This window comes from Haematobia irritans, chromosome 4 (assembly GCF_050003625.1).
Source record: "Haematobia irritans isolate KBUSLIRL chromosome 4, ASM5000362v1, whole genome shotgun sequence".
Lineage (NCBI taxonomy): Eukaryota > Metazoa > Arthropoda > Insecta > Diptera > Muscidae > Haematobia > Haematobia irritans.
Genome location: NC_134400.1, coordinates 133,717,423 through 133,733,238, shown reverse-complemented (window position 1 = coordinate 133,733,238; position 15,816 = coordinate 133,717,423). Strand labels below are relative to the sequence as shown.

The 15,816-nt window shown below is 27.5% G+C and overlaps 1 protein-coding gene across 12 annotated transcripts in view; it reads left to right on the top strand.

Annotated features, from left to right (window-relative positions):
* Positions 1–15,816, top strand: part of Rbfox1 (RNA-binding Fox protein 1) — a 714,540-nt gene that overhangs the window by 577,627 nt on the left and 121,097 nt on the right. For 7 of the 12 annotated variants that reach the window (XM_075308553.1, XM_075308547.1, XM_075308548.1 and 4 more), the window contains exon 9: positions 10,082–10,123. The exons of the other annotated variants lie outside the window; for them this stretch is intronic. In XM_075308553.1, coding sequence (XP_075164668.1) covers positions 10,082–10,123 — 42 coding nt within the window. The remainder of the gene's footprint in view (positions 1–10,081; positions 10,124–15,816) is intronic. 12 annotated transcript variants of the gene reach the window in all.

Sequence of the window (15,816 nt, the reverse complement as noted above, 5' to 3'; positions counted from 1 at the left end):
TCTAAATGCGATCAGCAAACATTTTGTTTGCTATTATGTCTTAGTTTGATAAATATTTTTTAGCCAAATATAAAACATATTCTTAATATATTTTCTATTGTGTTACGAAAGCTATTAGTTTAATTTTTTATTTTTGTTTTAGCTAAACTAAAGCAGGCTTTACTCAAAAAAAAAAAAAAATACATATAAACAATGTTAGCTAATTTAGCAAACAGTGACTGCTTCCCCTTTTTCGGCAGATTTTTTGTTGTATTTAACAGGCTAACTAACAAATTTCATTGGGAGTAACTGTCTTGTCTGACCGACCGTCCGTCGGTCCATCTACTACTTGGTCGCATGATTCAGAAAAATTGAGTAAAATTGTCATTTCGAGAGATCAGATTGCAAATATGGGTACGATTATGTCATCTACTCAATCTCAAAAAGTAAAGTGCTTTTTCCTAAAGTTAAATTTTTGTCAATGTGACTGCACTTTGAAAAAACCCATGTCCAGTTCCAAAGATTTTGTCTTTGCACTTATGATTCTGATATAAATCAAAATACACCTGTAAAGGTAAAAATCTTCAAAGTATTTTTTCCAATTTCATAGGAAAGCAAAATCGAACCAAAAGCAAATATTTTTACATTGGTTTCGGCGTTGCCACAATGAATTTTTATTTCGAACCAACATTTTTCCAAAATTGGACCCACAAAAAAAAATTAATTTAATTTGGAAAAATGGTCCGCTGGTCCAAGGACCATTTTTCCAAATTAAATTAATAGCATTTAAAATTTTTCCAAAATTTTACTTCAATACAAAATTGTGTCAAATTTTTATGTCTATAGAAATTTTTCTCGAAATTTTATTTCTATAGAAAATTTTGTCAACATTTTATTTCTATAGAAAATTTTGTCAAAATTTTATTTTTATAGAAAATTTTGTCAAAATTTTATTTCCATAGAAAATTTTGTCAAAATTTTATATCTACAAAAATTTTTATCAAAATTTTATTTCTATAGAAAATTTTGTCAACATCTTATTTCTATAGAAAATTTTGTCAAAATTTTATTTCTATAGAAAATTTTGTCAAAATTTTACTTCTATAGAAAATTTTGTAAAAATTTTATTTCTATAGAAAATTTTGTCAAAAATTTATATCTACAAAAAATTTTTATCAAAATTTTATTTATTTCTATAGAAAATTTTGTTAAAATTTTATTTCTATAGAAAATTTTATCAAAATTTTATTTCTATAGAAAATTTTGGCAAAATTTTATATCTATAAAAAATTTTGTCAAAATTTTATTTCTATAGAAAACTTTGTCAAAATTTTATTTCTATAGAAAATTTTGTCAAAATTTTATTTCTATAGAAAATTTTGTCAAAATTTTATTTCCATAGAAAATTTTGTCAAAATTTTATATCTACAAAATATTTTATCAAAATTTTATTTCTATAGAAAATTTTGTCAAAATTTTATTTCTATAGAAAATTTTGTCAAAATTTTATATCTACAAAAAATTTTATCAAAATTTTATATCTACAAAAAATTTTATCAAAATTTTATTTCTATAGAAAATTTTGTCAAAATTTTATTTCCATAGAAAATTTTGTCAAAATTTTATTCCTATAGAAAATTTTCTCAAATTTTTATTTCTTTAGAAAATTTTGTCAAAATTTTATTTCTATAGAACATTTTATCAAAATTTTATTTCTATAAAAAATTTTGTCAAAATTTTATTTCTATAGAAAATTTTGTCAAAATTTTATTTCTATAGAAAATGTTGTCAAAATTTTATTTCCATAGAAAATTTTGTCAAAATTTTATTTCTATAGAAAATTTTGTCAAAATTTTATTTCTATAGAAAATTTTGTCAAAATTTTATATCTACAAAAAATTTTGTCAAAATTTTATATCTACAAAAAAGTTTATCAAAATTTTATTTCTATAGAAAATTTTGTCAAAATTTTATTTGTATAGAAAATTCTGTAACAATTTAACTTCTATAGAAAATTTTGTCAAAATTTTATTTCTAAAGAAAATTTTGTCACAATTTTACTTCTATAGACAATTTTGTCAAAATTTTATTTCTATAGGAAATTTTGTCAAAATTTTATTTCTATAGAAAAATTTTATTTCTGTAGAAAAATGTATTAAAATTTTAGTTCATTAGAAAATGTTTTCACAATACTTCAATACAAAATTGTGTAAAATTTTTATGTCTATAGAAATGTTTCTCAAAATTTTATTTCTATAGAAATTTTTGTCAAAATTTATTTCTATAGAAAATTTGTCAACATTTTATTTCTTTAGAAAATTTTGTCAAAATTTTATTTCTATAGAAAATTTTGTCAAAGTTTTATTTCTATAGAAAATTTTGTCAAAATTTTATTTCTATAGAAATTTTTGTCAAAATTTTATGTCTATAGAAAATTTTGTCAAAATTTTATTTCTATAGAAAATTTTGTCAAAATTTTATTTCTATAGAAATTTTTTATTTCTGTAGAAAAATTTATTAAAATTTTATTTCATTAGAAATTTTTTTCAAAATTTTACTTCAATACAAAATTGTGTCAAATTTTTATGCTTATAGAAATTTTTCTCAAAATTTTATTTCTATAGAAATTTTTGTCAAAAATTATTTGTATGTCAACATTTTATTTCTATCGAAATTTTTGTCAAAATTTATTTCTATAGAAAATTTGTCAACATTTTATTTCTATAGAAAATTTTGTCAAAATTTTATTTCTATAGAAAATTTTGTCAAAATTTTATTTCTATAGAAAATATTGTTAAAATTTTATTTCTATAGAAATATTGTTAAAATTTTATTTCTATAGAAAATTTTGTCCAAATTTTATTTCTATAGAAAATATTGTCAACATTTTATTTCTATAGAAAATGTTGTCAAAATTTTATTTCTATAGAAAATTTTGTCAAAATTTTATTTCTATAGGAAATTTTGTCAAAATTTTATTTCTATAGAAAAATCTTTATTTCTATAGAGAATTTTCTCAAAATTTTATTTCTATAGAAAATTTTTATTTCCGTAGAAAATTTTATTATTAAAATTTCATTTCTATAGAACATTTGTTTACAATTTCATTTCTTTAAGAATTTTTTTAAAAATTTCATTTGTAAGAAAATTTTACCAAAATTTTATATTTATAGAAAATATATTATTTCTATAGATAGTTATCGCTTCTAATGAAAAAAATTGTGTATCTAAAGTTAACGTTAAACCTTAACTTTAAATTTTTTTTAAGTTTATTTCTGTACAAAATTTTGGGGAAATTTTATTTCTATAGAAAATATTGTTAAAATTTTATTTCTATAGAAATATTGTTAAAATTTTATTTCTATAGAAATTTTTGTCAAAATTTTTTTTCTATAGAAAATTTTGAAAAATACTGATTTGACGAAAATGGACCAAACTCAACCAAATCCCATTTGGTCCGACCATTGGACCAAATTTAAAAATTAATAATTTTTTGGACCAATTTTGGTCCGATCGGACCAAAATGGCAAACCTGATTGATTTGACATCGTCCTCTTCATTGATTTCGTTCATTGACTTGTTTGTTTTTCTAATTCAGTACTTCAGAATTCATTAAAAATATATACGATTTTTTAAATTAAACATTTTTTTCTACGCAATTAAATTTTAGACACAAAAGTTCACTTTTTTTAATGAATTATTCCATTTCAGTTGTTTTGCGATAAATTACACTGAAAATACTGCAAAAGAGTTGAAAATAATAACTATTACGAAGTAGTCATATATTTCGGTAAAATTGAACTAACTACTACAAGTGTGATAAACTAAATTGATGTTCAAAATTTCTTATAAAAAATTCGGGGTAATTTTGTGCAAAAGAATTTTCTTTTGAAGTGAAAATTATGAAAATCTCCAGTTGAGCATTTTCCGATGTACTTTTGAAGTCATGGCTTACAAAGTATTTCCAAAATGTTTGATCTTCTCTCGCATCAAAACTCCAATTGAACATTTTTTGATGTTGAATATTTTCCGATGTACTGCTGAAGTCACGACTTGCATTTCCAAAGTGCTGGATTTTTATGTTGAAAAGTTTTACTCTCGCGTCAGTGGATAACTTCTGTCCCATGACAAGCTTATGTCAGTTTTTTTGAAGATGGCAATCCAAACTACTTTGGGGAGTTAGCATATTTTCTGCCTTTTTTGCAAAATTTTTTTTCACATTTGACTTTCTTATTACCACTATATTATGACCTCTACAAAAAAAACAAAAAACTCTTTTCAAGCATCCAAAATATGTGTATTCTTTGCACTTGTATGTGAAACATTAACTAACAATTAAATAAATCCAACTCGAATATTTTTGCTCATATTCGGACAGAATTTTAATTTAATTTCAATGTAAAGTTAATTCCATCACATGGCCTTCTGGCTATTTAAAATTTCAATTTTGACTGGAAAACCACTGAAACTTTTATTCTGATTAGCTTTTCATTTGAATGAAATGTATGTCTTGCATGAAAAGTGATTGAGAGATGTCTGTTTCTGAGCAAAATAATAATTCCTTTAAGGCTCATTAATTTTAATTGATTTAGAAATGATTATACCGAGCATTACAAATTACTCGAGTTGATTAACTTTTTGTGGTTTAAGAATATTTTACAGGATTAAATTTAACTGATTGTACGAGAAGATAAAGCTAAGTTTGGTCATTGTAAAGGTGCATTATTTCTATTTAGACCCAACGAAAAAGCCCGCAAACCAATAATTATTCACTTGACTTTTTAAGGAATAACCAATTTTGCAAACTTTTATGCAAAAAAAAATTAAAATAGATATAATAACATACCCCTGTACTGAATTTACTAATGTGAGGGGTATTATTGAGACTATTTTGGGAGATACATATGCCCATCAAAAAAATTGAAAGTTTTTCCCAAGTCATTACTTTTAATCCCTTCACTTAACAAGAAATTCTTTTGAGGCAATCATTTGTGCCGAATTTAAAAATAATTTTTGAATTTTTTCCGGATTTAAAACATATTAAGGATAAATAAAATATTCCGCTGTCAAAAAAAATCGATTAATTTCTTGGCATATAAATTATATGCTAGTATTGTTCAAAACTTCTTTCAATAGAGAAAGAGGTAGAAAAAAAAAACCAAGCCAAAGTTTTAATTCTTCGAGATTTTTCTTATTTTTTTTTTTTAACTGAAAAACTGGAATAGCATCACAACTGAAGAACTAATGTGTTATCAATGCAGTGGATTCTTAAGAAGATAGCTTCCATCCTGTGGCCAATCGGTGATACTTTTGTGACACTTTTTAGTTGTGTCAGTAAATGCTGCACTGCATTTACATTTTTGCGCCACATTTTTGTCATACTGTGCAACATTTTTTTTATGTAAAATTCTTTATACATTTGGATCTCAAATCTCGTTAAGACTACAGAAATGATCGGAGTCTTAACAAATAATTGAGTTTACAAGTGGAATATTATAAATGTGAGTACTTTCCCCTTTTTTACTATAATATATTCAGTGGACAAATGTATCGCCTAAAAGTATGCAAAGAAAATTATATTAAATAAACCGAGTTAATATACTGAATACTAACTTTCAAGCAGTGATTTCCATTAAAATGGAGACAAAATATTTGAAATTAACATAAAATCGAATATTATATTTGTGAGCACTTTACCATAATATTTCCAATATACAAATGTATTGCCTAAAAGTATGCAAAGAAAATTTTCTATATCAGATAAACCAAGTTAATCTTCTGAATAGTAATTTTCAAGCAGAGATAAAAATAATTGTTAGGTTTGTGAGGATCTAAATTAAAACTAAAAAATTAATTTAGGATCTAAATCATTTCAGCCAAAAAAATTTATTAAACAAAAGTTAATTTTCAACTCTTGTATCCCTGGGCCAATGTCCCTTTCTCATAAAACAAAAAAAAAAAATTGAAGACAAAAGTAAAAGATATGTTTTCCAAGAATTTGTTCCTGGTAAATGAAACACATTAGGTCAGCGTAAATTTAACATCCTAATTTCCATGATTGCTTGGCTTTGCAGTATTTCATTAAATAAATTCTCATTATTGATTCACTCCAAGGAATTCAAATTAAGTGAATTATCAAATAGGGTCAATTAATCCTCGAAAAGGCTATTTCATACCAACGAAGTTCTCTTTTATTGTTAAAATTTTGTTTTTAAGGTGAAATAAAACTACACAAAAAGAACTATTGTCATTAGTTCTTGTCCATGAAATGCGAGTGAAAGTTTTGCTCAGCAAAATTTTTGAGATAAAAAGAAAACTTGGTATAAAGAAAAATTTTCTAGAAAAGAGATAAATTTGTCCTTAAAATATGAAAATAAAATGTAAATTTTATTGAACTAGATTTTAATTTCGATATTTTCCTTACTTGACTATTAAGATAAAATATATTCAGAAAATGAAGATGTCTTTGAAAATATTATTACAATATTTATTGGAGCTTATTGGATAGGAAGATGACAATTTTATACTAAAGAATCTTTTTACTTAAAACATTACCTGATTTCAACTTGAAGTCGAGTTTGAAAGTTCAATTTTTATTTATGCTTTAATTATCTGTTTCTTTAGTACGGTTGCCACTTGTGCCAACAATAAACTACCAAATTTTCAAGAAAATTTTCCCATAAATCCACCAAATTAAAAAAAAAAAAAACAAAAAAATGCTCTTAGTGTTTTCGATCATATTTTTGTGGTTATTTTAAAAATTTGTTGAAATTTGTTTTTGCCAAAATTCGAGTTCCATAGAAAATTTTGTCAAAATTTTATTTCTATAGAAAATTTTATTTCTATAGAAAATTTTCTCAAATTCTTTCTATAGAAAATTTTGTCAACATTTTATTTCTATAGAAAATTTTGTCAAAATTTTATTTCTATAGAAAATTTTGTCAAAATTTTATTTCTATAGAAAATTTTGTCAAAATTGTATTTCTATAGAAAATTTTGTCAACATTTTATTTCTATAGAAAATTTTATCGAAATATTATTTCTATAGAACATTTTGTTAAAATTTTATTTCTATGTTATAGAAAATTTTGTCAAAATTTTATTTCTAGACAATTTTGTCAAAATTTTATTTCTAGACAATTTTGTCAAAATTTTATTTCTGTGGACAATTTTGTCAAAAATTTATATCTTTGGAAAAATTTTGTCGAAATTTTATTTCTATAGAAAATTTTCTCAAAATTTTATTTCTATAGAAAATCTTATCAAAATTTTTCTATAGAAAATTTTGTTAACATTTTATTTCTATAGAAAATTTTTTTCAACATTTTATGTCTATAGAATTTTTTTTAAATTTATTTCTATAGGAATTTTTTTCAAAATTTTATTTCTATGGAAAATTTTGGCAAAATTTTATTTCTATAGAAAATTTTGTCAAAATTTTATTTTAGAAATTTTGTCAAAATTTTATTTCTATAAAAAATTTTGTCAAAATTTTATTTCTTTAGGAAATTTTGTCAAAATTTTATTTCTTTAGGAAATTTTGTCAAAATTTTATTTCTTTACGAAATTTTGTCAAAATTTTATTTCTATAGAAAATTTTGTCAAAATTTTAGTTGTATAGAAAATTTTGTCAAAATGTTATTTCTATAGAAAATTTTTTCAAAATTTTATTTCTATAGAAAATTTTGTCAAAATTTTTTTCTATAGAAAATTTAGTCAAAATTTTATTTCTATAGAAAATTTTATCGAAATATTATTTCTATAGAAAATTTTGTTAAATTTTTTTTTTCTATCGAAAATTTTGTCAAAATTTTATTTTTATAGAAAATTTTCTCAAAATTTTATTTCTATAAAAAATTTTGTCAAAATTTTATTTCTATAGAAAATTTTATCAAAATATTATTTCTATAGAAAATTTTGTTAAAATTTTTTTTTCTATCGAAAATTTTGTCAAAATTTTATTTTTATAGAAAATTTAGTCAAAATTTGATTTCTGTAAAAAAAATTTTCAAAATTTTATTTTTATAGAAAATTTTGTCAAAATTTTATTTCTATAGAAAATTTTGTCAAAATTTTATTTCTATAGAAAATTTTCGCAAAATGTTATTTCTATAGAAAATTTTGGCACAATTTTATTTCAAAAATTTTATTTCTATAGAAAATTTTTTTCACAATTTTATTTCTATAGAAAATTTTTTTCACAATTTTATTTCTATAGAAAATTTTGTCAAAAATTATTTAATTTTATTCTTTAGAAAAATTTTGTCAAAATTTTATTTCTATAAAAAATTTTGTCAAAATTTTATTTCTTTATGAAATTTTGTCAAAATTTTATTTCTTTACGAAATTTTGTCAAAATTTTATTTCTATAGAAAATTTTGTCAAAATTTTATTTCTATAGAAAATTTTGTCAAAATTTTATTTCGATAGAAAATTTTGTCAAAATTTTATTTCTATAGAAAATTTTGTCAAATTTTTATGTCTATAGAAAATTTTGTTAAAATTTTATTTCTATAGGAAATTTTTTCAAAATTTTATTTCTATGGAAAATTTTGGCAAAATTTTATTTTTATAGAAAATGTTGTCAAAATTTTATTTTGGAAATTTTGTCAAAATTTTATTTTGGAAATTTTGTCAAAATTTTATTTTGGAAATTTTGTCCAAATTTTATTTCTTTAGGAAATGTTGTCAAAATTTTATTTCTTTACGAAATTTTGTCAAAATTTTATTTCTATAGAAAATTTTGTCAAAATTTTATTTCTATAGAAAATTTTGTCAAAATTTTATTTGTATAGAAAATTTTGTCAAAATGTTATTTCTATAGAAAATTTTTTCAAAATTTTATTTCTATAGAAAATTTTGTCAAAATTTTATTTCTATAGAAAATTGTGCCAAAATTTTATTTTGGCAATTTTGTCAAAATTTTATTTCTTTGGGAAATTTTGTCAAAATTTTATTTCTTTACGAAATTTTGTCAAAATTTTATTTCTATAGAAAATTTTGTCAAAATTTAATTTCTATAGAAAATTTTGTCAAAATGTTATTTCTATAGAAAATTTTTTCAAAATTTTATTTCTATAGAATATTTTGTCAAAATTTTATTTCTATAGAAAATTTTGTCAAAATTGTATTTCTATAGAAAATTTTGTCAACATTTGATTTCTATAGAAAATTTTGTCAAAATTTTATTTCTATTGAAACTTTTGTCAAAATTTTATTTCTTTGGAAAGATGTTGTAAAAATTTCATTTCTATAGAAAATTTTGTCAAAATTTTATTTCTATAGAAAATTTTGTCAAAATTTTATTTCTATAGAAAATTTTGTCAAAATTGTATTTCTACAGAAAATTGTGTCAAAATTTTATTTCTATCGAAAAATTTTGTCAAAATATTATTTCTATCGAAAAATTTTGTCAAAATATTATTTCTATCGAAAAATTTTGTCAAAATTTAATTTCTATAGATTTTTTTTTTTCAAAATTTTATTTCTATAAAAAAATTTTGTCAAAATTTTAGTTTATTGTTGTTTGATAGTTCTATACAAAATAGAAGTACCTCTTGGTTGGGGATGAAATGTATCAAGAATTCTACCAGTTTTGGTAAAATTCTATTAACTTTGGCAACCGTGTGGCTCCGAATCAATACGAACAGTTTTAGTGGAAAGAGAAAATCTTTGGAACCGACAAAATTTTTCTTCAGTGTAGTTGAGAACAAACAATGTAACACAGTAATCATAAACAAATAATTATTTAACTGTAAAAAAACAACTTGACCTATAGGTCTAAAAAGACATTTCCTTGGTCTTAAGTTTCATTTCACAAGAGTAAACTATGTACACTTACCAGAATGTTATAGACACCACATATGACCTAAAACGAATCAACTAAATCATCTTCTTTGCCAAAAAATTCGTAGGAATTGTTTTCTTAACCTTTAGGAATGTAGAATGTAATTTGTGTTTGTATTTCTTGGCATATTTATAATGTTTCCTAATTTGTTCTTGTTTGTTTTCTTTTACTCTCTTCTTCCACCTCATTATGGAATTTAAAAAAAAAAATAAACATCAATTTCCAAATATGAACAACCAAAACCCAACCCAAAAGTTGTATTGACAAAAGACGGTGCCATACCGGCTCCAGCTCTAGGTGAGCAAACGAAACCAAAATAGAATGTGTTTAGCTTTAAGTATTTGTTGTTATGTTAACAGTTTGCTATTTTATCCATTTTATATGCATATTTGTTATGGGAATGTTCAGAAAAAAAACACACACACATTTAAAATTGCATTGCTAGCTAAAATAATAATATTAATATTATTATTACTATCCTTTATCCTTATCTGTCCATCAATTACTCACATGGAATGCCTCACAAGTGTACTGTACAATGAATGTCTATTTGCAGTTCAATGCTTTTCTTTGTTGTCATGTCCTCTTCTCTTTATCTTTTAAATATTGCTAATAATATCCTTAAATAAAAAATATTTTATTTGCATACTCTTGAAAGCTTGAAAGAAATATTGAGTTTAATCCTTTTATATTGGAATGTCATTGCATTTGCTGCTGTAAGCAATTTAAGAAAATTAAAGCATGAAATCCTGAAATTATGTCATTTATGTGTGTAAACCAGAGATGGTCTGTATCAAACTTTTTTTAGGTTTGCGACTGTCGCAAAGTTGTAAACGTCGTAAACGTCACATACGCGTCGTAAATGTAGACAAAGTAACAAAAGTCGCAAACTGAAAATACTTTAGTCGCGTCAGCTAGGCGGCGAATTCGATGATATCCAAGACGATGGTATGTGCGAAGAAGTTTCAATTCTTAGGAATGTTCACAATTTTCGGTTTTAGTCCTCACATTTTCCCTATTGTCTTTTGCACGAGTACAGGGTAACCGTGGATTTTCTCGTCCTTTCTTAGCTTTGAGTTCAGTCTCCTGTCCAATATAACCCCAAGGTATTTTGCACACTCACCAACGGGAATTTCGATACCACCTAAGAAAATAGGCTTGAACATGGGAAAACTTTCACAAATTTCTGCAGAAACTCACAGCGAATGCTGTCAAACTAAATTAAAAAATGTTCAGGATTTCTTCTATTCAAAATTTGGTTTTCTACAGTAGGTTTACGACTTTTGCGACATACGTATTATACCGTCGCAAATGTATGTCGCAAAAGTCACAGTTTGTGACAGGCCAACCCTGGTGTAAACCAGTTTCCCATAAGTAAGCGTTCAAGTGCCAACTAAAGGACATCTAGTCTTATTTTGTTATTAGGATGTGCTGCTAAAATTTGGTTACTCTGAAGAGAGAACAAAAATGTATCTCTCCCACTTCTTTATAGAATTTCCACTTTATATGAAACATTTTTCAGATCACACAGAAAAAAAAAAGTATCACAAAAATGTTTATACCCTCCACCATAGGATGGGGGGTATATTAACTTTGTCATTCCGTTTGTAACACATCGAAATATTGCTCCAAGACCCCATAAAGTATATATATTCTGGGTCGTGGTGAAATTCTGAGTCGATCTGAGCATGTCCGTCCGTCCGTCTGTTGAAATCACGCTAACTTCCGAACGAAAAAAGCTATCGACTTGAAACTTGTAGTTGTTATTGATGTAGGTCGGATGGTATTGCAAATGGGCCATATCGGTCCACTTTTACGTATAGCCCCCATATAAACGGACCCCAAAATTTGGCTTGTGAGGCCTCTAAGAGAAGCAAAATTCATCCGATCCGGCTGAAATTTGGTACATGGTGTTAGAATATGGTCTCCAACAACCATGCAAAAATTGGTCCATAATTATATATAGCCCCCATATAAACCGATCCCCCGATTTGGCTTGCGAGGCCGCTAAGAGAAGCAAATTTTATCCGATCCGGGTGAAATTTGGTACGTGATGTTAGTATATGGTCTCTAGCGACCATGCAAAAATTGGTCCACATTGGTCCATAATTATATATAGCCCCCATATAAACCGACTCCCAGATTTGGCTTGCGAGGCCGCTAAGGAAGCAAATTTCATCCGATCAGGCTGAAATTTGGTACGTGATGTTAGTACATGGTCTCTAACAACCATGCAAAAATTGGTCCATAATTATATAATTATATATAGCCGCCATATAAACCGATCACCAGATTTGACTTCCGGAGCCTCTTGGAAGAGCAAAATTCATCTGATTCAGTTGAAATTTTGTACGTGGTGTTAATATATGGCCCCAAACTCCCGTGCAAAAATTGGTCGATATCGGTCCATAATTATATATAGGCCCCATATAAACCGATCCCCAGATTTGACCTCCAGAGCGCCTTGGAAGATCAAAATTCTTCCCATTCGGTGGAAGTTTGGTACGTGATGTTAGTATATGGTATCCAACAACCATGCAGGAATTGGTTCCTATCAGTCCATAATTATATATAGCTCCCATATAAACCGATCCCCAGATTTGACCTCCGGTGCCTTTTGGAGAAGCAAAATTTATCCGATCTGGTTGAACTTTGGTACGTGGTGGTAGTATATGATATTTAACAACCATGCCAAAAGTGGTCCATATCAGTCCATAAGCATACATAGCCCCATGTAAACCGATGCCGAGATTTGGTTTTGGAGCCTCTTGGAGGAGCAAATTTCATCCGAGTGAGTTGAAATTTGGTACATTGTGCTAGTATATGGTCGTTAACAACCATGTCTAACTAGGTCCATATCGGTCTATAGTTATATATGGCCCTCAGATAAATCGATCCCCAATCACACAAAAATTGGTCCATATCAAGTTCATAATTGTATATAGCCCCCATATAAGCGTCACCCATATTTCAATTCTGGCTCTCTACGTCCCGTGCAAAAAGTCCATATCGATTCCTAATTATTTGTAGACTTAACTATACATAACTTTTTGGTCTAATATCTACCATGTATGGACTAACTCACAATTTAGAAAACGATGTTAAGAAGTTTTAAGATACCACAACCCAAGTAATTCGATTGTGGATGTTAGTCTTTCACAGAAGTTTCTACGCAATCCATGGTGGAGGGTACATAAGATTCGGCCTGGCCGAACTTACGGCCGTATATAAAGGGTGATTTGTTAAGAGCTTGATAACTTTTTTTTTTTTTAAAAACGCATAAAATTTGCAAAATCTCATCGGTTCTTTATTTGAAACGTTAGATTGGTCCATGACATTTACTTTTTGAAGATAATTTCATTTAAATGTTGACCGCGGCTGCGTCTTAGGTGGTCCATTCGGAAAGTCCAATTTTGGGCAACTTTTTCGAGCATTTCGGCCGGAATAGCCCGAATTTCTTCGGAAATGTTGTCTTCCAAAGCTGGAATAGTTGCTGGCTTATTTCTGTAGACTTTAGACTTGACGTAGCCCCACAAAAAATAGTCTAAAGGCGTCAAATCGCATGATCTTGGTGGCCAACTTACCGGTCCATTTCTTGAGATGAATTGTTCTCCGAAGTTTTCCCTCAAAATGGCCATAGAATCGCGAGCTGTGTGGCATGTAGCGCCATCTTGTTGAAACCACATGTCAACCAAGTTCAGTTCTTCCATTTTTGGCAACAAAAAGTTTGTTAGCATCGAACGATAGCGATCGCCATTCACCGTAACGTTGCGTCCAACAGCATCTTTGAAAAAATACGGTCCAATGATTCCACCAGCGTACAAACCACACCAAACAGTGCATTTTTCGGGATGCATGGGCAGTTCTTGAACGGCTTCTGGTTGCTCTTCACTCCAAATGCGGCAATTTTGCTTATTTACGTAGCTTATTTATGTAGACCATAAATCGGACGTAAAGCGCGAAACACATTTCGAACCGAACACTGATTTTGGTAATAAAATTCAATGATTTGCAAGCGTTGCTCGTTAGTAAGTCTATTCATGATGAAATGTCAAAGCATACTGAGCATCTTTCTCTTTGACACCATGTCTGAAATCCCACGTGATCTGTCAAATACTAATGCATGAAAATCCTAACCTCAAAAGAATCACCCTTTACTTGTTATATAGTACCAATCTTCAAGTGATTCGTGTCAAAATTTGACGTCTGCAAGTCAATTAGTTTGTGAGATAGAATGTCTTTTGTGAAGCAACTTTTGTTATTGTGAAAAAAATGGAAAAAAGGAATTTCGTGTTTTGATAAAATACTGTTTTCTGAAGGGAAAAAATACGGTGGAAGCAAAAACTTGGCTTGATAATGAGTTTCCGGACTCTGCCCCCAGGGAAATCAACAATAATTGATTGGCATGCGAAATTCAAGCGTGGTGAAATGAGCACGGAGGACGGCGAACACAGTGGGCGCCCGAAAGAGGTGGTTACCGACGAAAACATCTAAAAAATCCACAAAATGATTTTGAATGACCGTAAAATGAAGTTGATCGAGATAGCAGAGGCCTTAACGATATCAAAGGAACGTGTTGATCATATCATTCATCAATATTTGGATATGCGGAAGCTCTGTGCAAAATGGATGCCGCGCGAGCTCACATTTGACCAAAAACAACAACGTGTTGATGATTCTGAGCGGTGTTTGCAGCTTTTAACTCATAATACACTCGAGTTTTTCCATCGATATGTGACAATAGATGAAACATGGCTCCATCACTATACTCCTGAGTCCAATCAACAGTCGGCTGAGTGGACAGCGACCGGTGAACCGTCTCCGAAGCGTGGAAAGACTCAAAAGTCCGCTGGCAAAGTAATGGCCCCTGTTTTTTGGGATGCGCATGGAATAATTTTTATCGATAGTCTTGAGAAGGGAAAAACCATCAACAGTGACTATTATATGGCGTTATTGGAGCATTTGAAGGTCGAAATCGCGGCAAAACGGCCCCATATGAAGAAGAAAAAAGTGTTGTTCCACCAAGACAACGCACCGTGCCACAAGTCATTGAGAACGATGGCAAAAATTCATAAATTGGGCTTCGAATTGCTTCCCCACCCACCGTATTCTCCAGATCTGGACCCCAGCGACTTTTTCTTGTTCTCAGACCTCAAAAGGATGCTCGCAGGGAAAAAATTTGGCTGTAATGAAGAGGTGATCGCCGAAACTGAGGCCTATTTTGAGGCAAAACCAAAGGAGTACTACCAAAATGGTATCAAAAAATTGGAAGGTCGTTATAATCGTTGTATCGCTCTTGAAGGGAACTATGTTGAATAATAAATACGAATTTTGACAAAAAAATGTGTTTTTCTTTGTTAGACCGGGGACTTATCAGCTAACCTTTTAGAAGGCGCACTGGTCATGAAAAGTGCTTGAATCTTAATGTAAAATTTCCAGATTTTACTTCTCGTATTCATTTAAATAATGGGTATGAAAATCTACAGATTTTAAATTTTAAATCAAGGCGTTATTTCAACATTTTCTTGCACACATACAAGAGATTTTAACGATTCCTCTAAAACACAAACAAAAATTAGAGTAGTACATTGTAATTCGTTAATTTGGCCTTTTAAAGACTTTGCCTTGCTTAAATAAATGGAAATAAATGGTTCTCGAGATTCTGATATAGTCTTCATAGCTAAAATTTTTAGATTTATCTTCGGAAAGTGTACTAGTTCAACTGATCTATTTCGGAGAAAAAAAATTGAACTACAAACGATTGAAAATTTATGATGAAAAGTGAATTTATGTTTAAAGAACTTGATCAATAGAGTCATTGAAAAGAAAACACCAGCTACAAATCTATACACGCCTGACTGTACATGTTTCCGTTCGAGGGAATGAACTTCGAATTTTCATGCGTCGAAGTTCTCTATATCTCGAACTAAAATACACACAAACTTTATATTGCATGTTCATATATGTTTGTAGCAGTTCATCCTAATAAC